Source organism: Temnothorax longispinosus, chromosome 1, assembly GCF_030848805.1.
Source record: "Temnothorax longispinosus isolate EJ_2023e chromosome 1, Tlon_JGU_v1, whole genome shotgun sequence".
NCBI lineage: Eukaryota > Metazoa > Arthropoda > Insecta > Hymenoptera > Formicidae > Temnothorax > Temnothorax longispinosus.
In genome coordinates this window covers 14,257,139-14,280,937 of record NC_092358.1, presented here as the reverse complement: position 1 = coordinate 14,280,937, position 23,799 = coordinate 14,257,139, and the positions used below count along the sequence as shown (strand labels likewise).

At 48.5% G+C, this 23,799-nt stretch overlaps 1 protein-coding gene across 1 annotated transcript; it reads right to left on the bottom strand.

Moving 5' to 3' along the window:
- Window positions 1-18,521: 18,521 nt before the first annotated feature.
- Window positions 18,522-20,955, bottom strand: LOC139816580 (zinc finger BED domain-containing protein 4-like). The gene is made up of 2 exons (XM_071784184.1): window positions 18,959-20,955; window positions 18,522-18,878 (listed from the first exon to the last, which is right to left on the bottom strand). The coding sequence occupies exons 1-2, from the start codon at window positions 20,951-20,953 to the stop codon at window positions 18,615-18,617; spliced, it is 2,259 nt and encodes a 752-aa protein (XP_071640285.1). The 5' UTR covers window positions 20,954-20,955; the 3' UTR covers window positions 18,522-18,614.
- Between the last annotated feature and the right edge of the window lie 2,844 nt (window positions 20,956-23,799).

The following is a 23,799-nucleotide window of genomic DNA, read 5'->3' as shown; positions in this document are numbered from 1 at the left end:
TATTCAGTCTTGCTCGTCGGAGCTTACATGCGTGCGAGCCACGTGCAGAAGGTCGGAGCGTGACCATAGAGTATATGCGATACGTAGGTAGGTTTGCATACTACCAACAGTAAATGACCACGTCTCCTCTTCCATCTGCCAGGCCTCCACTCCCTCTCTACAGCCTCTCACCTCTTCCGTCTCTGCCCCTTCTTCCTCCTTTCCTCAACCTAACCTCCAAAGCACACCCTGACTTTCGGCCAACATCACTTCTTACTCGTGTCACCCTCAACTTCTTCTCCACTTCCTCGACCTCCTTTTCATCTCCTCCACCGACTCCATCTCACCTCTTTATCTTCCCGGCCTTTATCACCTCTCTAGGCCTTTTTCTTTCTCTACTCTTACTCCTGTCCAACCACTCGTACCCCCTCCTCGGCCGAAAGTCCCCAAGAACCTGAAACTAATATCGGGACATTGCTCGACAGCACGAATTGTCTTATTCCACCGTCCAAAGAATACTTAAAGAAGAAAAAAAGCACGCCTACCATTACACCCGCGTGCAACACTTGCGGCAAGAAGATTATCATCGGAGGAAGAGATTTTGCGAGGATTTCCTGCAAAGAGTAGACGAAGATCCAGAATTTCCTTCTCGTGTAATATTCAGCGATGAATCGCTGTTCACACGAAAAGGAGTTTTTAACTCACACAACATGCATATGTGGGACGACGAGAATCCTCGAACGACACGACTCAGAAATTACCAAGTTTGTTGGAAACTGAACGTCTGGGCTGGAATTATGGGTACAACAATATTGGTCCCAGTTATTCTTCCAGAAAGACTAAATGGCGCATTGTATGTGGAATTTCTAGCCGAAAATCTGCCAGACTTTTTGGAAAAAGTACCGTTATTAAATAGAAATAAAATTATATTTCAACAAGACGATGCTGGTCCATATAACGCCAGAATAGTAACAAATTTTTTAAATCAGCATTTTCCCGAACGTTGGATGGGCCGGTATGGCCCGATACGTTGGCTTGCAAGATCGCCAGACCTCAATCCACTGGACTTTTTCTTGTGGGGCTACTGCAAGGAAAAAATTTACAAACAGCTTCCCGAGGACGTCAAAGAATAATAAACTTTATTATCCCATTTGGTCAATCGAGGACGGAGTTATGGAGAAGACCCAGGAAAATTTACTGAGACGCATTAGAGCTTGCATCACAATGGACGGCGGACACTTCGAACACTTATTATAAAATAAAGAAAAATGTTCTAAAATATTAATCTGCCCTTTTCAGGGCAACCAAATATTTTATTCGAGGAACATTCTCTTTGAGTTCGCAAATTATTTAGAAAAATTCGACATTACCTACATTATCTACGGTTCATTTGGCAGTACGAATGCCTCGTAGCGTTCCACTGCCGGTCATTTACATTAGGCCGATAAGTCAGATTTGACGAGAGATGCCGTTCATTGTAAAAACATAACCTGTCTGATTGTTGTCATCGAGTACAGTCTCCGCGTCTCCGGATTACGTGCGCTGTGTATATGTAACGCGTTTCTTTCTTCGAATAATTTTTAGTCGCCAAATAATTAACCGGTAGTAATTAATAATAATGAATCAATAGATTCGTTCGTAAATGCCTAATTCTATCGATCAAGTGCGTAAGTAAATCCGTGAAAGTGTTAATACGTGATACAATTTATAAAAGACGGAAAACTTCTGGTTGATTATTGTGATTGCGCGTGTGTTCTTTCTTCGAATAATTTAAAACAACCTGTCTTCGAAGCGCGGATCGAGCTCGCGGTTGGCCGGGGTTCAAAGGAGGTGCGGAGAAGCAGACGAAGGGCGATGTTAGCGAAATGAAGGCGCGTCTCGGTTACAAGAAAATAGTTGAATTTATTCTATGACAATTTACAATCTATGCTTGCGGCATATACAATAGGTCGATGCGTGCGAGGCGACGTTGGTTTGGTCGCGGGCGGCGCGGGGTAACTCGCGGTATGTGCGGAGCGGAGCCGCTGCTTTGGGTATTCGCGCGGACCGAATCGCGTGACGGCAGGTATCGGCACGGGCGGCGCCGGTTTCCCGGCTGGCGCGGCCCGGAGCGCGGAAAAATGGCGCGAAGCGCGGCGGCGATATGGATCGCGAAGCGTGGATAACGCGGCGGAAGCGGGTCGTCGGCCGAGACACACTCGGCGAGGGCAGAGAATGCCAGAGGCGCTCTACCGTCTTGTCCGGACAGGCTTCGGATGATTAGGAAGATGAGAAGCTGGTCCTTCGCCGAGACACACTCGGTGAAGACAGAGAATGCCGGAGGCGCTCTACCTTCGTATCCGGACGGCTTCGGGTGATTCAGATAGGAGCGAAAAGCTGGTCGCTAGCCGAGACACACTCGGCGAAGACAGAGAATGCCGGAGGCGCTCTACCTTACGTTCGGATTAGCTTTCGTGCGGGAATTCAGGATCGGTGTTGTCTGGAAGACGGATGATCGGGAATCGCGCTCTGTGCCAGCGACGCCGGGCTTTTATACGCGTCGCGGCGGCGTCGCGGCGGCGTCGCGGCGTGGTGGGGGTAGCGACGGCGATCGCGAGCGCCGGGCCGGTGCGGCGGAACGATCGGGGATCGCGGCGCCCCGACGCCGTGATCGCGTTCGGCGGTCTTCGGCACCGCTCGGCGCGGTGAAACGGTTGCCGCGTTTAAGTCCCTTCGCGGACTTCCTAACGTATGCGATGATTAAAAAATACGCTGGGCACATCGTGCCCGTTTTTCACCCCGCGGGTGGTCGGCGGGGTGGTCTCGGCGTGATGTTCTTGCCGGAACGATGCATGTTTGGGGGTGCATCGTTACAAATTTTCAATCATCGATTAATCGGTAGTGATTAATAGTAATGAATCAATAGATTCGTTTATAAATCACTCAAGTGCGTGGGTAAATCCGAGTATGTATCACGATACATCATGACCATTTATAAAATAAAAAAACTCTGGCTTATTATTCGGTGTGGATTTGTTACATGAGAACGTGAGGTGCGATCCACGATGAAATTATTCATCCGTCAAGCTACAGCAGTATGAAGACATCGAATCTCTACAAGGTAAGTGAGTGAGTGAGTGAGAGAGACCGTGTATTTGCATAAGCAATTATTGAGATTCCATAAGCTCAGGCACTCGCAAGACGTATTCTTGCGTAAAGATACATGGCAGTCTCGCGATGCGCTTATACTTGGTGCGAGACACTGCCGTGTCTCTTGATCAGCGCGTGTAGCTGATCGCAGCGAGCGCCCTACTTAACGCCCGCGTCGGACGGTGAGCTGCGCCGCCCCTGCTTACTTTCTGTACGCGCCCCGTTATTGGCTAAATATTTTCTGAAATAATTCAAAAAGTAAGTTTTGGACAAAATTTTTGTAGAAGAAAAATCGTTTCAGAATTAATTCAAGAATAAGTCTTTACAAGGACGCGGGGTGTTCTGAATCATCTTGTATATTCCGTCACATGCGGTTACGCTATTGGCTCTCCGTCTCGACGGTTTACAATGCCCGGCGCTCGTGCAGCGCGGGCAACAGAAAACGTACAGTTGGTATTTCATAAATTTTGTCGGATCGACCATTACATCGAGTGTCGATGTCGAGGGAAAGAATTTTATTTTTCTGTCACAGTATCATGTAATGAGCGTCACTAAAAAAGATTTTAATTATTAATTATGGACTTTCTACACAACTTAAAATAGGTTAGATACTTTTTTTTAGGCATATTTCGTAAGTTACATTCATGAAAATGACAGCAATTTATAAAACTAACACATCAAGAACATTCGTTCTCAGCCAACAAAGCAGAAAAGTAAAAGTACGTCTGTATTGAAAAGCGTCACTTTGCTTTAATATAAGAGATATTATGTTGCGAACTTACTTATTAGATTCTCGCTCCATCGTTGTAGACGTAACGCGAATAAAATATTTTTTACTTTGTCTTTCATTGCAACTTGCAACTTAAAGCATCGAGTCGATATGAATGACACTCAACATGGATCACAGGATCACAGCAACCACGGAACGACAATGCACTGCCACTAGTCCGCCAATTCCGTGTTATATGCATGATGTAATGCGAATCAGTAACCAAACAAATGATTATTTGTTTCTAAAAAATAAATTTAGTTCCCGGAAATAAATTATTTGTCTATAAAGATCAATCCTATAGTAACTAAATATTTTATTGCTGTAAAAAAATATAAGTTTGCCGTAGGTAGATTTATTTTTCCAGCAAGAAATAAACGAAAATTTGTTTACAATTAATAAGAAAAATTAGATATATTTCACAGAAATGTATATTCTGTTATTATAGTCAAATTTTTTTATAACCAATAAATATTGAAGAAAATGTCACAAATAACTTTTGTTTCTGAATATTTTGACTTTTTTCTCTCAGTGTAGGAAAGCGCAGCATGACCCATCTGCAACTAGAATTTAACTCCCTGAAGCAAAAATCGGGAGAAAGCGCGCAGGAATTCGAGCGGCGCGTAGAAAAGTTAGCTAGAGAATTATACGAGGCCATTGAGAAAGGCCAAGGACACTCGCAAGAACATTAAAAAGAACGGCAAAACGATGGTGCGAGAAGAACGTTTGGCGTTGATCAGCGTAACAGGACACCTGATCCACACGCTCGGAAAAATAAAGGCAACCGTGGATCTTGAAACTAAAAAAATACGCCACACCATGTATGTGGTAAAGGACGATTTCCCGATCGAGTACGAAGGGATACTTGGAAACAATTTCCTTACGAAGCACAAGCCCGACATCTCAAATACCTCAAAACAATTAAAAATCGGTAAGGCCACATTTAAACTCCGACCATATCGGAAGGTGACTTTACCACCCCGCAGTGAAACCATCCTAGAAGCGATCACCGATCACAATAGAGTAGGTATCGTAAAAAGCGGCGAGCCTGCACCAAGAGTGTTCATCGGGCACTGTGTGGTAAAACCTATTGAATTTAAATGTCCGATAAGTGCGTTGAATGTCACGGACAAGCCAGTGGAGATACTCACACTACATGTAACATTAAAAGAGATGCTGGTGAACGACTCCGCCGACGTTCTCACGTTACACGCGACCGAGGAACGCGAGCCCATTAACGCGCGACGCAAAAAATTACGCGAGCAATTACAAACTAATCATTTAAACAATGAAGAGCAAAAAGCGTTAGAACAAATCTGCGACAATTTTTGCGACGTGTTTTATTTAGACGGTGATAAGCTGAGCGCCACTACTGCAATAGAGCACGAAATAAACACGCGAGCCGATAACGCGCCGGCGAACGTGAAACCATATCGGTTACCGGAGAAGCATAAAGCCGAAGTAAAAAAAGCAAATACAGAAAATGCTAGACGACAGAATAATTTGCCCTAGCGCAAGCCAGTGGAAAGCGCCTATACTGGTTGTTTCTAAAAAACTGACGCGTCCGGTAAAATAAAATTTCGAGTCGTGATAAATTTTTGAAAGGTAAACGATCTAACAATGGGAGATTCTTTCCCCATGTCTAATATCACCGACATACTCGACCAACTAGGCAACGCAAAATATTTCATCTGGCATCGGGATACCATCAAATTCTGATGCACGAAGATCATAAGAATAAAACGGCATTCTCCACCCCGGACATTTCGAGTTTAATCAAATGCCCTTCGATTTAAAAAAACGCGCCAGCGGCATTCCAGCGGCTATTGTACGCAGTACTAGCCGGAATATTAGGCTTAAAATATTTCGTGTACATTGATAACGTTGTAATATACGGATCATCCCTAGAGGAACACCTCAAACGATTAATCGCAGTATTATTTAAACTCCGAAAATATAATTTAAAGTTGCAGTCAAATAAATGCGTATTTCTGCGAAAAGAAGTGGGCATGTAATTTTCGAAGGAGGAATATCGCCGGTCCCGTCCATATTACAAGCCGTCCATATTAAGAGAATTTCCGACTCCCAGAAAAGTAAGAGATATTCAATCTTTCATAGGGCTAGCCGGCTACTACCACAAATTTATCGAGAATTTTTCGAACATAGCTAAACCCTTGACAAGGCTCACAAAGAAAGGCGAGATATTTACTAGGTCAGTAGAACAACAAAATGCATTTGACCTACTAAAAGAGAAACTAACGACGGCACCCGTATTAAATTACCCTGATTTCGACAAGGAATTTTTGGTGACGACAGACGCATCGGATTACGTCATCGAAGCCATACTCTCACAGAGGCCAGTAGGCCAAGATCGACCGATCGCTTACGCCAGCAGAGTATTATGCAAGGCAGAGCAAAATTATAATACGACCAAAAAAGAGTTATTAGCTATCGTGTGGGCGGTAAAACATTTCCGTCCCTATTTATGCGGCATTAAATTTAAAATAATAACTGACCACAAGCTATTAATCTGATTATTTAATGTAACCAACCCCGGCTCGAGATTAATCAAATGGAGACTCAAGTTGGAGGAATACGATTACGAGATCATACATAAAGCCGGAAAAAATAATGTAAATTTCGATGCTTTAAGCCAAAACCCGATAGCGGAGGCCTCAGCTGTACATGTAACGCAGTAAGAAAATGACACTTCGAGAGAATATTCGAAAGAAGAAAAGCAGCAGATACTTTATGAGTATCACGACTCACCTACAGGAGAACACCAAGGAGTCACGCGTACATTGAACCGGATTTGGTTACAGCACAACTGAAGCGGGATGACAAAAGATATAGAAACATACTTAAGACAAAAATACCGTTGATTATTACAGATACATCAAAACAACCATTCGAGAAATGCGCGCTCGATATTGTAGGCCCGTTAACTATTACGAATAGTGGAAATAAATACATTCTCACTCTTCAAGAAAGCCTAACGAAATTCAGCCAGGCCGATTCCCGTAGAAAACCAGGAACCAAATACAGTCGCCAAAGCTTCCATCACAAAAGTAGTATGTATGTATGTATGTATGAACTTTATTTTTCCCTTTAGGGCTTGAAAGGCGTTTTTGGAAGAAACTCAAACCTTTACAACCGTTTACAGTTTTTCTTACCCTTTTTTTTTTTTTTTTTTTTTTTTAGGTTGGGGGAATCTTCCACTGCTGGGTTCCCGAGCAGGCTCGGTATGTGGCCCAGCAGCCCCCTCGAAAGGGGGAAGACCCCTCTACCCCCTGGGCGGGGCAGAGGGAGTGTGGGATTCAACGGGCCGGATTTGATAAAGTCCGGACCCGTCGCCTACCCACTAAACCTACCAACCAGTGACCCTCGCTATACACCATGAGGAGGGGCCCCGGGAAAACCCGAAGGTATCACTTCCATGGGCCCCCCCGCATGTCGCCCTTTAGGGCAAGCCCTCCTAACTACAAGTGGCGGATGAGTGTCACCACCCTCATCCGCCACCCCCCCTTTTCGGGAGTTGCCTTATTTGGCAGCGAACGGGAGGCTTTCCCAGTCCTCCCGCCCGCCCTCCCGAGCGAGGAAGGGAGGAGAACGACGACGACCGCTATCGGCCGCCACCGCCCATTCCTCCCCCCCTCGCGCCCGCAAGCGGGTAGGCGGACGCCCCGGTCGCCGAAGCGGCCGTGGCCCCCTGCCCTCGCGCGACGAGGGGAGCGCTTGTGACAGACCCCCCGTGGGGGTGTCCGCCCGAGCCCCCCCCGCCGCGCACCCTCCGCCGACTGCCTCGGCAGCGAATACGGGCAGCAGGGAGGCGGACCCCCTTCCAAGGGAGGAGAAATGTCCGTCTCCGTGCTGCCCACCCTCTCAAAGACGGCACTACCGCCCCGCGTTGTGCGGTGGGGATGGCGGGTGTCCAGGGCGCCGCCCCGTCGGAGTGCGACGCCCCTTAGTTGCCGCTGTCGCCACGACGCGACCGGGAAGATTTCAGTTCCCCCGATCACGCCGTCGAAGAGGAGGAAGACCCGGGACCAAGGGGGGGGCCATCCTCCTCCTCACTATCCGGAGGGGGGAGGGAAGCGGCCTCTCTCCTCCTCACCCTCTCATCCGCCTCCTTCCGCGACATGACCTGGTCGCAGAAGGAGACGAATGCCCTCCATGCGATTTCGCCTCTCTCTCCCGGTGCGACCGACGCGGCCACGACGGCCGGAGAGAGAGGTCGTCTCCTATCACGGTCCGGAGGGCACGGCGCTGGTCATCCCACGCTGGGCAAAACTCCAGCGTGTGCTGCGCCGTGTCCGCCCCCTCCGGACAATGGTGGCAGCGCGTGGTGCGCTCCTTCCCGATACGGTGCAGGTACTTGCCAAAACAACCATGGCCCGTCAGCACCTGCACCGCATGGAAGGCCAGATATCGTTTGCATCGGCCCTCCATCCACTCCGCTAACACCGGTTGGACAGCGTCTACGGTCCTCCTCCCGTATACAACCTGGCGTGGATCGGCCAGCCAGGCCGACCACCACTGGAGGAGGGCCTCCCTCGCTCGGAGTTTCAGCACCGTCCTTCCCCTTGGGATGATTACCACACCCCGCCCGCGCATCTCCGCGATTTCCTCATACACCTGCGCGTACATTCGCTCGAGGAGATGCACAGGCGGCATCCCGGCAAGGACGGTCGCCCCCGGATGGGAGACGGTCCGGTAGGCCCTGGCGGCGCGAATCGCGAGAGTTCGTTGGGCTGCCGCCAGGCGCCCACGAAGGTGGGTGTTGCTTCCCACCTTCTCGCACCATATCGGTGCTGCGTACAGCAGCACCGATTGGACCGCCGCCACATAGAGGCGACGCACGCGCCCACCGGCTCCGCCTAGATTAGGCAGGAGCCGGGCCAGGCTATTAGCGGCCCGGCTGGCCCTAGGGGCCACTTGGGCGACGTGCTCGCGGAAACTCCTTCCGCTGTCCAACCACACACCGAGGTATTTCAAATGCGGAGTGGTCGGGACTTTCACTCCTTGTACGGAGAGACCGAGCCCCTCTGGAGGTGGACCCCACTCCCTCTTGTTGTAAAAAACCGTAACTTGAACTTGGGTTTTCTGTGGGGCCACCCTCAGGCCCAGTCTCTCTATGGAGCGCACCACGCTCTCAGCTGCCACATTTGCCAGCCTGAAGAGTTCCCGCCACCCCTCCCCGCTGACTCCCAGGTATATGTCATCTGCATATCCCGAGAGCCAGCAACGCGTGGGGAGGGGAGTCCTGAGGATCCTGTCGTATCCGATGATCCACAACAGGGGCCCAAGCACGGACCCCTGCGGGACACCACACTCGACTAACCGGACCCTCAGGACACCGTCCTGATCGACGTATGTCAATCCCCTGTCCCGGAAATAATCCCTGACGACCTCAATGAGGTAATCGGGGACGCCGTAGTTCTTAAGCGCCTCCCCGATCACCGGCCAGGGGAGGGAGTTAAACGCGTTTCTTACATCGAAACCGACTCCGATGACTACCCTCCCCTCGGCAATCTCGGCCTCCGTCCGGGAGAGGACGCGCTTAATCGCGTCTACTGTAGATCTCCCGGGACGAAAGCCAAATTGGTCGTCAGAGAGCCCCTCGTTGCCCATTCGGGACAGGTGCTGGACGAGGCGTTCGGCGATGATTTGCTCGAAAATTTTACCTGCCTCGTCCAGCAGACATATCGGACGGTATGAGCCGGGCAATTCTGGTGGTTTGCCCGGCTTTGGCAGGAGCACCAGGCTGGCCTCCTTCCATCTATTGGGGAACCGGCCGGCCCGCAGGCAGGCAGTGTACACCTGCCGCATTTTGCCGGCCAATCCCCCCGCGGCCAACTTCCATGCGCGGCCTGGAACTCCGTCAGGGCCAGGAGCCTTGCCGCTCCTGACCCTCTTGACGGCCCTCGACAGCTCTTCCTCCGTGACCCCCCATTCGTCGTCCCACTCTGTTTGAACGGTGGGAGGGAAATTAACCTCCCCCCCATCCGCCCGCGGGAATAGTTCGTCGACAATTTTGTCGACGAATGAGGGGTCTAATTGCTCCGTGAGCGGGGGCGCCCACGGTTTAAGCTTGTTAAGCACGAGCTTGTAAGGGCGCCCCCACGGGTCCTCCTCTACGCTATCGAGGAGCTCGCTCCAGGCCCGCGCTTTGGCCGCGCAGATCGCTCGGGCGAGGTCCTGGCGGGCGGCACACCAGGCCTCCCCAGCCTCCTCCTCGGAGAGGGCGACGCGTCTTCCCGCGCGTGCCCTCCTCCAAATCCTCTTGGCGCGAACCGCGGAGCGCCTTAACTCGGTCAGCTCCTCGGTCCACCAGTATGTTTGTTTCCGGGGCGGCAGTGGCTGCTGCCGGGGCATGGCAACATCGCAAGCCTGCGTCGTAACCTTTACCATGCCCTCGGCCATTGCATCCACGTCCACATCCGCCGCCCCGGATATGTCGTCCTCCTCTGGGATCCATGCGGACCCTATAATTGCGGCCTTAAATAGGTCCACGTTCATTTGCTTGAGGGCCCATCTGCGTCTCGTTCTGCCCGCGGCCAGGCGACGGGCGAGCACTCCTGGCGGGCTTGCCTGGACCACCATTTCGATTAGTTGGTGGTCCGACAAGGTCTCCACATCTGAGACCACCCGCCAGCCACGTATATCGCGGGCAACGGGGGGTGTGGCCCAAGTAATATCCACAATTGATTCCCCCCGTCGCCGCACGCAAGTGCTCTCTCGGCCCACGTTAGCCAGACACAGGCCGAGACCCGCCGCCCACCGTTCGGTGGCATCGCCCCTCCAGTCGGTCCGCGGGGAACCCCATAGCGTTGACTTCGCATTGAAGTCCCCCGCGACCATGACCCGGCCATTGGCACAGGCTCTTACGCAGTTCTCCAATTCGTGCAGGAGCTGCCCGTACCTGGCGCGGGTCCAGCTAGAAGGGGCGTAGACAGCCACCACGCAGACGGACCCCCATTGCACCGCCACGTATCCCTCCCCGGCACACTTCCTCGTGCACGGGGGGGGACGCGGGCAGCGTCCTCCAAACTATCGCGGCAGAGCCCCCCCTGTCCCCGGCCAGCAGGGATGATCCCCGGGGACCCGGTAGGGCTCCGCCACGACACCCAAACCACACCCGCGCTCTGCCAAGACTTGGCAGAATAAATCTTGCGCTGCGCGGGCGTGGTTCAGGTTAACCTGGAGGACTCTGAGGGCCATTACATATAGCCCACAGAGTCCTCCGGCCTCTCCTCCTCTTTATCCAACGGGGTGGCAAGCCCCGACTCCTCCTCCGGCTCCGTTATCATCGGAGCCTCGTCGCGTGTCTGCTCTACCAAGAGTAAGGCTTGATCGTCCTTGCTGAGGGCGGGAGGGGATAGATCCACCTCCATTACCTCAACCGTCTCTGTTTTGACGGCCAGAGCCGATCTGGCCCTTGTTTGCCTCTGCGGTTTCGGAGACTCTTTAACTGTCTCCGTTCCCGCAGGTGTGCCGGCAACTCTGACACCCTCGTGCGTGACGGTGAACCCCGTCACGTCAAGGCCCTCCTGTTTCGCGGGCTTTTTCTCCTTCTTCTTCCTCTCCTCCTCAGCTGGTTTAGCCCGCGATGCGTCGGGTTTGGAGGACCCGTTCCCCTTCGCCCTCTTCTTCCCTTTCAGGCTACCGCGGCAGGCAGGGCCGCCCACGCGGTGGTCGTGGGGCATACCCTTGTCCGCGCAAACAGCGCACCGCACTTGAGCCGTGCAGCTCTTAGCCGGGTGGCCCGCCTCCCCACAGCGGTAGCACGCGCCAGTCCTGTCCACCGTGCTGGAACATGTGGCTCGCGTATGTCCCTGCTCCAAGCAGCGGTAGCACTGGAGCGGTCTTTTGTCAAGCATTTCCACTTTAGTGGACGACCACCCCAGCACCACCCTGCTATTTCTCGCAATGGCGATCGCCGCCGCCAAAGGGCACCCGACGACCACCGTGCAGAGCCCATTGCTCATCTTTCTAATGGGCCCCACTCTCACACTCTCGGGATAGGTGTTGCCTATCTTTGCGATCATTTCACGGATTTCGCTGTCCGTGATTGAGCCCTCAAAGCCTGACAGGCGTAGATCGGCTGTCATGATGGGGCGTCCCACCCTAACCCCTTCCTTGTCTGACAACACGTCAGCCATTTTGGCCGCCAGGGCATCCGCTTTTTCCGCGTTACCCTGGCCGGCCAGCTCCAGGCTAAGGGCGCCTGTTGCGGTTCTCCGCATGTGCGGGACCTTGGTGATCCCAAAGTCCCCGAGAGTGATCCGTTCGCGGACCACACTCATGCACTCCGCGTACGTGTCCTGCGGGCACGTCAACGTGATCGCGGAGGTGCGGGGCACCCTTCGTTTGCCGCTTTTTGCCTGTTGAGAAGGTGGGTTAGGACCGCTGTCCTTCGTGCCCTTTTTCCCTCCCATCTTTCCTTCCTTTGCGCTAGCTGCAGCATTCTTCCCGGCCGCAGACATGGGGGTAGTGTTCGCCCCCTTATTCGGACGTGTCGACTGCTGCTGCGCCTTGGGCTGTCCTTGAGAGGCGGGTCTATTGTCCCGCTTCTTGGGCTTCTTCTTAGCTACCTGGGTCCACGTATCCTCATTGGACCCAGGCGCTTGCGACGCTACCTCCTTCCTTGGTACTTGGGGCTGCGCGACGGGAAGCACAGCTTTTGTGGGAAACGGAAGTCTTGTTCCCCCTCCCCGGCACCTGTTGCTGCACCTTACTGAGTGCGGCCGGTGCGGGAGTGGGTGTTCTTCCCTCCCGTTTTTGTCCTTTTCCCTTTACCTTGGCAGCGGGTCCCTTCCCCACACTGCCATCCCTCCTTTTTCCTCCGGCGGGGACTACCAACGCCGGGGTGACAGGCGACTTACTTTTCGACTGCGCCTGCGTCTGTGGGAGCTTATCAGCGATGCCCCGCATGATCTCCTCCTTCATCTTTCCGATCTTCTCCTCTACGCTCATCACCAGTAATTCCGCCAGTCGCTTCTCCATTGACTCTGGTTGTGCTGGTGTCCTCACTCCTGAGTCTGCCACCGCCGCCGGCATCTCAGGGTCCAGGACCTTTCTGATACCTTGCACCGACGGGCGTATGGCCGGAGGCTTACCTTCGCGGGCGATTTCCGCAAGGATCTCGTCCCTCCTGCATTCTACCTCCTCGTCACCGTCTTGATGGCAGTCCATCTTGTCGTCCGTGACGCATGGATCCTCCGCTTCTGACAGTGTGTCAGAGGAGATCTGTATTCTCTGCCTCTTGGTTCCTACCATCGCCCGCGTTGTCCTTCCCTCCTCGTTGTGCCTTTGGGAGCGCAATTGCTCAAGCTCAAGTTTGAGCTCTTGTAGCTCCCTCTGGGTACGTGCGCTCTGCGTCGCGCTTTCACGCAGCGCAACGATCTCCCTCTCCTGTGTGGAGACCCTTTCGCGCAGCCTCTCGAGCTCCACGTCCCGTTCTAACCCCACCTCGGGGGCCTCGTACCTCTGCACTAAGTGAGTCAGCGCGGCCTTGATTCGCGCCGCGGACTCATTTAGGCATTTGCGGTACTTGCCTTTAAGCGATCTCGACTTTTCAGCCACGAGGTCGATCCCGTTGATCGCCTCGTATATCTGGCTCGGCAGAATACTTGCAGGGGAGTACTGCAATTCCTCCATCGCCATTTTCTCAGCAACCTTCCTGTTTTTGGAAAGGTTTGCCGGAACAGTGGCCTCGCGCAAAGCCTGTATTTCACGCGCCTTGGCGATTAGCTCCCTTTGGGCGCTCCTGAGTTGTTTCAGGTAGTAATCGCCAGTCACAACTGCCCGAACTGCCCGGTCCCGCTCCCCCGACTCCTTCATCGCTCCTAGTGCGGAACACTCACCGGGTTCTAAAAGCTCAGTGACTGCTTTCCCTGTCTCCTCCATACTCCGGCGAGCCTCTGCCGCTTGCTCCCTGGAAAGCTTCACTTTTGTGGCCTTCCCCGTGGTTTTCACGCGCTCAATATCACTCTCGCTCTCCGAGTGCGTTCCCTCTTTTCTTCGATTCAAAAAGGCAGAGGTAGAGGAGGCGCTACGCGTGTTCTTCCCCCTTTTACCTTGTATGGTCCTCCTCGTGTTCCTTCTCTCTTTCGAGCGTGAGCGGGTATCATCGGAAATCTCCTCCTCCATCCCCTCCACGTCCACGTCTTCTTCCTCCGCGTCTAATGACACGAACGACTCATGAGAGGAGGTTCTGTCCATCCCTTTCCTTGCCTTACCTCTAGATCTAGATCTAGATCTAGAGTTCTTTCCTTTCTCCAAGCTGGAATCTCTGCTCTTGGAGTTCGCTGGTCCGGGACGTATACGTACCAGAGATACCAGAGGCTCCATCTCTCCTGGATGCTTGAACATCCCTTTCGTGTCACTCCCTTTGGGGAAGCACTGGCTTCCCTGGGCGATGTTAGCACCATCACCTGGGCTCGCCCTTGACCCAGATGGAAGCTTCGCTTTTGGTGTCCCGTCGTTGGCTGACGATGGAGAGAGACCAGGACTTTGCTCCGTAGAGCATCTCTCGTCCACCGGGCCTGGGGTATCCGATTCCCCTGGACCTGTAAGTTTATTTCCCTGTAAAGACATTGTCCATAGAGAATGATTTGGTTTATTTTCGGGGTGTCCTTCCCCTAGGCTGGTTGGCTTCGCCCGCCTCACGAGCCCAGCCTGCCCGAGCCCTCGGGTATCCCCGGGTTCGCCATACCCGTATCAAGAGCGCCCCCCAAGGGCCCCGAAGGACCCCCAGAGACCGCCCCCGACCCCTGAAGCACCGTCCGCCGGCCGACGACGACGAAAGAACCCCGCCACCCCCGCCCGCACGCAACGAGGGGTGGCCGGCCGAGAGACCTCGATCCCGGCCCCGGCCGAGCACGCTCGATCCCGGTCCCCGCCACGCACGAACAGGGGCCACGGAGCGCCCACGCCACCGCCGACCCAACGGACTCTACGCTCGTCACCGGCCCTTACGTCCGGTGACCAAAAACCCGCCGGCCCCGACCTGGGAATATGTCCCAGCGGCCCGACGGGTCGCCCACCCAGGCAGCCCGACCCCGACCTCCGATTACTTCGGAGCGGCTCGGGACTGCCCTCCGCGTTGGGGACACCGTGGGACCACGTCCCTGGTGTGCACGTCCCCAACGCAGGCCTCCCCTCCGGTCGTCCCTGCACCACGTACAGGGACTCCCGAAAGGGGGTTACCCCCGTCTCCCCTGCCGGAGCACCGGCGTGCAATGGGTAATGAGACGAGGGTCTTCCCACCTCCTCGGCGAGACGGCATCCCTGCCCGCTTTGGAAGTGAGGACCTCCCTCCCGGATCCCCGAAAAGACCCCGGCGTAACCTCTCCCGCCCCGCCGGAGCACCGGCGTGCAATGGACGAGAGAGGCCCGCTCCCCCCACAACGAGTCCGAATCGCCCGGCCTGCCGGAGCACCGGCGTGCAATGGTCGAGCGATTCGAGACCCACCCCATGGTTTTTTATCGAGGTTTTCCTTCCTCTAGGCCGGCGGGAGGAGTAGAAACTCCTCCCTCACGGTCCCAGCCGACCGGGCGATTGAAGTCAGGGCCGCCAACCCCTACCGACGCTTAAGAGTCAGGGAACAAGTTCCCCGACAGGGGCGCCGGACCCTTTTGTGCCCCCAAGTCTCGACAAGTCGAGAGGAGAGGGGGCACGGCATGCTCTTAGACCCTGTACCTCCCCACCGAGCCCTCCCTTCGGTATGACCGAAGGTACTGCCTCAGTGGATCGTTGGTACAGGGAGCCCTCTCACCACGTCAAGGTGGCATGCCACGAGAGGGACGTTTATGCCCGTCAAGAATAATGACGATGGGCTATTTGACTTCCTTCCTTCCAAGATTGCTATCTTCACGTTGAGATGGCTCGTCCTTGGATACGCACTCGCTTTCGCGTCGCGTAAGATGCTTATATATCCGGTTATTAGGAAAGGAATATTTAATGAATTGTAATCTGTATTGTATTAACAATAACAAGATGTATTTAAACTTTCGGTACAAGGTACGCTGAATAAGGCTATCGACAATGCCTGTGTCGGGTCTTATCCCACACTACGAGTCGGAATATCTGACAATTAACTGCGTAACTATCGCTCGCTTTGTACAAAGATAATTGTAAGTACGCGTTCACGCGAACTAATCTTTCCCAATCACGAACGTACGATCGTTACTTTTCACGCTGAAGATAGTACTTCGAATCTCGATTTACACGAATAAGAAAGAACCGCACTACGCAGTATTCTTTCAGAGAAAGAATCGCACGTTACAGTCTTCTAAAAGGGAAAGAACCTCGAGCTGGAAATGCTTTCCCTTTTATACTCTGGCTGGTTGTTCATTCCCACCATCTCCGCTTGGGCCAATGAGCAGCCAGTTCTATGTTCTAGCCATCTCACTCTACCATGCAGTCGACTGGTTCTAACACGTTTCTCGGAACTGCCTCGAGAAGTAAACTCAGGGGTATCATATTACGTCAAAGGCAACGGCCGACGTTCGCATAACTAAATCTACGAAATAATATTTTATTATGCGACTGCACGTTTTCAGATTACCTTTTTGTCAATAAATGTTTAAAACATTAAATAATGAAATGATGAATCCTGCTTTCTTATCACTTTCACAACGCAATATCGTACATGAATTCTTTACATCGAGTATGGTTTTTCCCTATTCATTAACATTTGCAAGTAATATCGCGTAATCATTCGTTCATTAATTCTCTTTTTATTTACAGGTTTCACCCAGGCATTCCAGGATCAACAGGATTCACCAGGTAAGTAACCAGGTAAGTATAATAAACATATCTAGTATGTTAATATATTAAATTAATCAAATTTTCTATTTGTAGGAATTTTAAGTTAAAATAAAAGAAATGTTTCTAGCGCTCGCAGAATGTATTCAACAATCTCCATTGTATGTTAAATAAATAAATCTATGATAATAATCAAGCTTTGACGCTTATATTTCAATGAAATTTAGAAATACATGTTTATTAGCAATTCTAAGTGTACAGACATCTTTCTTAATTCAATAGAAGTTAATTTATGCAATAAAACATGTATAATTATCAATAATTAAACAACTCGTAAAATTGAGTGAAAATCTATAAAATAGCTTTAATTTTGACCAATGTGGGTTTGTTGGACTTCTTTGAAGATAAATTAACTAATTCTAACAAGAAAGTTGCATAATTACGCAAATTACAAAAGTTCATTATGACATGTTGACCTTTGTAATTAAGATGAAAAATAACGTTTCGACGCTATGGGTGTCTTTAGTCAGTCTTAAGAAATGATGCTGAATCGTTAAAATTATAAAATTATCATTATTTAAACAATGACCTTGAACTTGAAAAAATAAGAAAATTGAGAAAAGCACTTCAGAATATTTGTTTGCAATCATTGTGACTCATATCCATGGTCAGATAAGCATTATTAGGCTCGCTCTCAATTTTCACCCTTTTTGTGTATGATTAAGAAATAATTGAAATTATTGAAATATTATTATGTGGCTCACTTCTAGAGATGTGCGAATTAAGGTTTTCTAATTCGAATCGAATCGAATCGAATTGACAAAAATATCGCCGAATCGAATCGAATCGAATCACCCATATTTCGAATTCGAATCGAATCAACGCGTAGAAATCCTGCAAGCCAGGAATGTGACATAAGCATTCGAAACATCGAATAAGTGAATCAAAATTAACGAAGTCTGAAGTCTCGTAACGACCAACTGTGCAATGTGCAACTTACTCCGTCTGCACCAAGAGTCCAGCAAGATAATCCACAAATCACGACATAGTATTGGTAGGTATAACTATTAACTGACAGTACATATTCATTATATTCAAATACTTAATACAAAATGTAAAATTGAGTCTTCATGCGAGCCTATGTAAAATTCCGTTACAACAGCAGAATTGTAGAGAACTAATTGTGATATGTGATCCCTTAGCGTCAAATGAGAAATGTATTAGTGAAATGAAAAGCATTTATCCATTTATGCGTATATTAAAATTAAAAATTATACTTTATTAAAAGTAACAAATACAGAAAGGCCAAAGCCTTTTAGGGGACAGTGTGTACTACAATATTAAGTCACTGTAACTTAGTAAGACATTTTCACAGCCACAGAATTGAGTCATAGGTTTTAAGTTTACATTTATAATAAATTTAATATATAATATATATTCAGTTAAAGAGAAAAATAGCATGAAAAATCACAATGGCAGTAGCTTGAATTATTCGTCAAATCTACACATTACCTAAGATTGGCTGATAATTTTCAAGGCTCCAACTCAAGAGACGTAAACACTTTGGTAACAGACTAAGAACTAAGACTGCTTAGAGCAGAACAGAGAATGTAAAATATGATAAAACTAACACTACAAACGTCGAATTGAAACATTATATGATAATCTCACAGTTTTGTACTGTGTTTTGTACTCTTTGCTAACAAACTAAGATTGTTCATAGAAACATCAAAATAAAAGAAAAAATATATGTATATTGCACAAATGGCACTCAACTGAGGTTTAAATTCTAATGAATAGAATCAATTAAAGTAAAACAAAAGTAACATTTGACATTTATCACAATCAAAAAAAATAAAAAAATATTTGAGCATTATAAAGTTCTCCAAAAACAAGTAATTAGTAGGAATAGACTAGTGAGTACAGACACTACAGACTAACACAGGGACAGTCTTTCATTACAGGCTATTTTTTAAAATAACTTTCAGGGATGTTATCATGACAGAAAACAGTTTCTCTCACATGCTGCGAGAGTAGGTTTGTTCTTTTCTGCATAACTTCATTGCCTCCAACAGAAAAAACTCTCTCACTAGACGTCTCAGTTGCAGCAAGGGCCAAGTAGTGGCGGGCGAGAGGAACGAGAAGTGGAAAGGCTGCTTTGTTCACTCTCCACCAAGCCAGCGGGTCTTCATCCGCCCCAATCGTTGGTATCTGCAGGTAAGCTTCTACCTTAAAAAAGAATATTTGTTTGTTTTATTTCACTGAAAAGAACCATTTGAGTACTAATAAAACAGTATAGAAATACGTACCTCTCTTTTTATGTTGTCCATTTTATCAGGTATTTCCATATTTTTGACCATCACAGTTTTCTTTTGAAAGTGACCCCACTTTGTTTTTTTCTGGCTAGATGCAGATAAGGCTGATATGTTTGCTGCTTCTTGGTTGGTAGTAGTGCATTGAATGATGCCTCTTCTAATATGTTGCCTCCACTTTTCTAGAGCCATGTCTTCCAGCAGTGCAGCGGCTTGTAGGTTGTCACTGACAAGAACATCCTTGAACCTGGGGTCAAGCAGCATGGCAATTTGGTACAACTTTGACTCAAAGTACTGTATGTCTGGAAATCTTAATTTTATATTTGCCAGCAAAGTTTTAGCAAACATGATCCCAGTGCCCTTCTTGGATTTCTTGATGAAGTCTTCCAATGTTGACTTTATTTCAAACAACACAGGTAGCACCATGGAGAGTGTTGGTTTCTTGCAGCTTCCCATTTCAGCTGTAAAGTTGGCTACTGGTCGCAGCACTTCAACGTATCCTTCTGCCAGCTTCCATTCCTGAGCTGTTAGGCTGTTGACACCTGCTTTACACTGCTCACTAGTGATAGCTGCCTTCTGCTCGACAAACCTTTCAAGCATGAGGAACTCACTATCCCACCTTGTGCTAACCATCTGGATTAGGTCATGCAATGGCAGCTTGTGTTCTTCCTGGAAAAACTGGAGTGATTCTCTTGAAGTTTTACTCCTGTTGTATCGTGCTACCATGCTGGATACCTTTTCAATAACAGCGTTTAAATCGATTTTCTTCCGTGTGTCACTAATAGCAAGCTGAAGAGTATGATTATAACAAAGCACATGCTGCCATGACCTTTTATTTTTTAGAATGTCTGGCAAGCTGGCATCACTCATGGTCTTCTCAGAAGGCTCACTCAGTGCTTTTACCATGTTAGTTCCATTATCGGACACTATGTACTTTTCAATTTCATCATCGCCTAAGTTCAATTCAGTTATTGCATCAGCAACCTTCTCGCAGACAGCTGCAGCATCATGTTTGCCAGAGAAAGGCTGACAATCCACTGTTATATGTCGCATTTGAACATCCTCATTAATAAACTGCAGAGTGAATGCTATAAAAGCATCACCAGATCTTGATGTCCAAAGGTCAGTTGTGATGGACACAGATTCTAGAGCATCTCTCACAGTTCCAATTTCTTCCAGCATTTTTTCTTTCAGTTCTTTGTATAGTTTTGGAATAATTGACCGTGAAAATGTTGTCCTACATGGGACATTATAACGTGGTTCAAGAAAATGTAGCAGATGTCGGAAACCTGGTTCATTAACAATGTTATAAGGATGTAGACCCTTGCATATGAAAACTGCTATTGCTCTTGTGATGTCCTTGGCTTTCTTGCTGGAGGGGTTAAGAGGCATGAGAGCATTGACACATTTCTTCAGTGATTCTTGCTGCCTTGAATCCTGTGTGACTTTCTTCTTTCCTTCAGTTAGTTTCTCCTTAATCTTTTTTAGTCTCATGTATTCTTTGTAAACAGTGTCATGTTTTTGCAGGTGCAACTGTAGAGTTGTTGTTGTACTAGTTGGTGTAGAACGAACTGTGCCACAAATCAGGCATTTTGCTTTATCACCCCCATTTATTTTAGTAAAGAAATTCCAAATTAAGGCAAATGATGATGAAATTTTTTCCAAGTCAGCTGCATCTATATTTTCTGTGCTGAAGCTGTCTGTTTCCCTATTTCCCTCATTAGCATTCCTGTCTTTTGAGGTTGAAGGCACAGCTGAATTTAAAACACTCTCTACGCTATTATTTGATAATTGTCTTATCTCATCGTCACGGTTCGCACAATCCTTAGAGACATTTCTTGTAAAATAATCTGTCACTTTTTTCCTTTTACAGGAACCGTTATCTATTTTTGTGAACGAAATTGCCTCGTTACACAACGGAGTGTCAGCAGGCGAGACCGAAGATGCAGACGGATTGTCGATATCATTGTCAGGACCTGAGTCACTCTCCATGACTGCAATCTGGAATGTAGTAATAATCCTTTTAAATAAAGAATCATAAGTGAACCTAATCTAACCTAATCTTGTAATGCCATATTAGTTCGCTTTTTCCACAGGCAATAAATATCATACCCATTCTAAAAATTATTACTGATCACAAATTACATAAAAGATAACTGCATAAAATTAAGGAATACGCATTGGAACTTGGAACTCACCTGCTGTGTGAAAACTGCAAATAATCCGCTGCCACCGTAACCTGCCGTAACCGGGAACACAGACTGCCTCGGCTTGTTTACGCGTGGTATTTTATTTTACAAGCCCACCGATAGAGCGCGTAACGCGCTATGTGGCCGCCTAAAATTCTTGAGAAGAATCTTTTGACCGCAAAGGCGCTCGATGCACGATAGAATTAAACGGGTTTTAAACCTTCTTACGCGGTTTTTTGATTCGAATTCGAATTGTAGTGATTCGACGTTATCGAATCTTTCGAATTCGAACTACGTCGATTCGAATTCGAATCGAATCGAATATCGTCAGATTCGATTCGATTCGATTCGAATTCGAATAATTCGCACATCTCTACTCACTTCTGAGAGTCACTACAATCATTTTAAGACTGATTAGAAGTTATTCAGACTGATAATAAAGAAGTCACCCTGAAAAGGTGCAAATTTAAAATATTGCAAAATTTTATGTTTTTACCATATGGACAGTCTATGTAGACTCTAACAAAACTATTGAGACTAGTGGCACTCAATTCGCACGATAAATGGCGAAGTTCATCTGAACAGGTAAGTTAAAGTTTCTGGCGGCGTGTACCCAAAATTGAAATACGGTGTATTTTCGCAAATAAATCATATGGGCGTGTTCTGTGGATGATATCTAATCAATTTCTACCCTAATAATGTTAATCGGCCTGTCAATAAACTTTCTCCTTAAAATATATAAAACTCAAAATAACTTTTAAAGTTAATTTAACGTATGCACGTGTTTCTCGCAACACTGGGACTACATTTGTCACTATATAAATGAATATTTATTTGAATAATAAAAGTTTATCAAAATAAAATAATGTTATATCTGTCCCTTTTTGGACTATTCTATATGTAACGTTGCTTAATATTTATTATCACGCATGAATATAACTCGTTTGGAAGAGTATGTGATATTATATATGACTTTATAAAAATATATATATTTATCAAAATATGACTTTGTCATGTCAAAGGTAAGTCTTTTTATCTCAATATAAGATAAGTCAAAAGTGTGCTATTCGTTAGCATCATTAATATTATAAGCAAGTAAATAATCAGGAACTCTGTACTTATTATAATCTCACTAATCATTTCGATTATCGTTCTACTAATTATTATTATTATGTTTATTTTTCAGGTACGCTACCTATGGTTGTGACATCTGAGAATCAGCTGTCTCCGCTCGTGTAGTCTGGCTCGGCTCGATCAGTTGCTCGTCCGTCTCGTTATGCTCTGCTGTCAACGGCTATGGTCGTGGCTGAACCACTGCTTATATCAAGTTTTTCATCACTGGGATCTTCAGGAATGGGAGTAGAGGTATGTAGACGGGATTCGGTTTTCATCTCCGCCTTGGTACGAACTCCGTCCCTTGGTGGTGTTGTGTCTCGTTTGGCCTGCATCTGCGCTGCTGCCTTGCCTTTTAGTATAGGTTCGAGTGGTGTCAATGTGGCCGACGTGCCCTTTGGCGTCGGTTGCAAGGTCAGAGCGGGAAAGGAGCTGGGGGAGAGTTTTTGGACAGCAAGAGGGGTAAGGCAGGGGTGTCCGCTGAGCCTGCCGCTTTTTATTATATTGTTGGCTGACTTGGAGGAGGAGATGAAGAAGGTAAAGTGGGGGGGGGATCAGGCTGGGGGAAGGAAGGGTGTATGACCTGGAGTTTGCGGATGACATGGTGCTGCTGGCGGAGGGGGAAGATAAAATGAGAAGTATGATGGGAGGCTGGAGAAGTATTTGGATAAGAACAGGCTCGAACTAAATACAGAGAAATCCAAGATCATAAGGATTTAAAAAAGGAAGCAGGATGGTGAAAAAAGATTGGCTGTGGAAAGAAAGAAAAGTGGAAGAAGTGAAGGAGTTCCAATACCTAGGATATACGCTACAAAGGAATGGAGGGCAAGAGGCGCACGTGAGAGAAAGGGTTAGGAAGGCGGCGGCGGTAATGGGGCAAGTGTGGGGGATAGGGAAGAGGAGGTTTGGGACGGATTGTGGGAGAAGGCTTTGGTTATTTGATAAGCTGGTTTGGACGGTAATGTGGTACGGGGTGGAAATATGGGGATGGGAAGAGAGGAGATGGAGAGGTTTAAAGAAAAATATTTGAGATAGGTGTTGAGAGTAGACAAGAGGACGCCGTGGTACTTGGTGAGGGAGGAGTGGCAGAGAAAAAAAATTAAGAAGTAGGGCGGGCAGGAGGGCGTGGGGGTTCGAAAAGAGGCTGGAGGAGGGAGGAGGAAGCGAGCTGGCGAGAATGTGCTGGGAGGAGATGAAGAAAAAAACGGGAAAAAGAAGGGGAACCTCGAGTTGGGAAGAAGATAGGAAGAATTTTCTGAGCGAAAGAGGCTTGTAGGAAGAGGGAGAGGGGGGAGAGAGGGGAGAAAGAGACAAGAATAGAGGAGATGTCGAGGTGGGAAAGGGAGGTTCAAAGAGCAGAGAAATGGGAGAGAATAAAAGAGTCAAAATACAACAAATGGTATAAGAAAGTAAAAGAGGATGGGATACCGGAATACCTTTTTTTTTGTTTCCGTAGGAAGAGTGAAAATGCCTCGCGCATCCCCGAGCCCTGGCACTCGGGGTATGTGGGGCTTGCACCCATTAAAAGCATTTTCC

Excerpts from the sequence above, each read along its gene's own strand:
- LOC139816580 (XM_071784184.1), bottom strand. The coding sequence starts at position 20,953 with ATGGAGAGTGACTCAGGTCCTGACAATGATATCGACAATCCGTCTGCA. Across the intron at positions 18,879-18,958 it reads TGGACAACATAAAAAGAGAG|GTAGAAGCTTACCTGCAGAT; the intron begins GTACGTATTTCT and ends TTCTTTTTTAAG.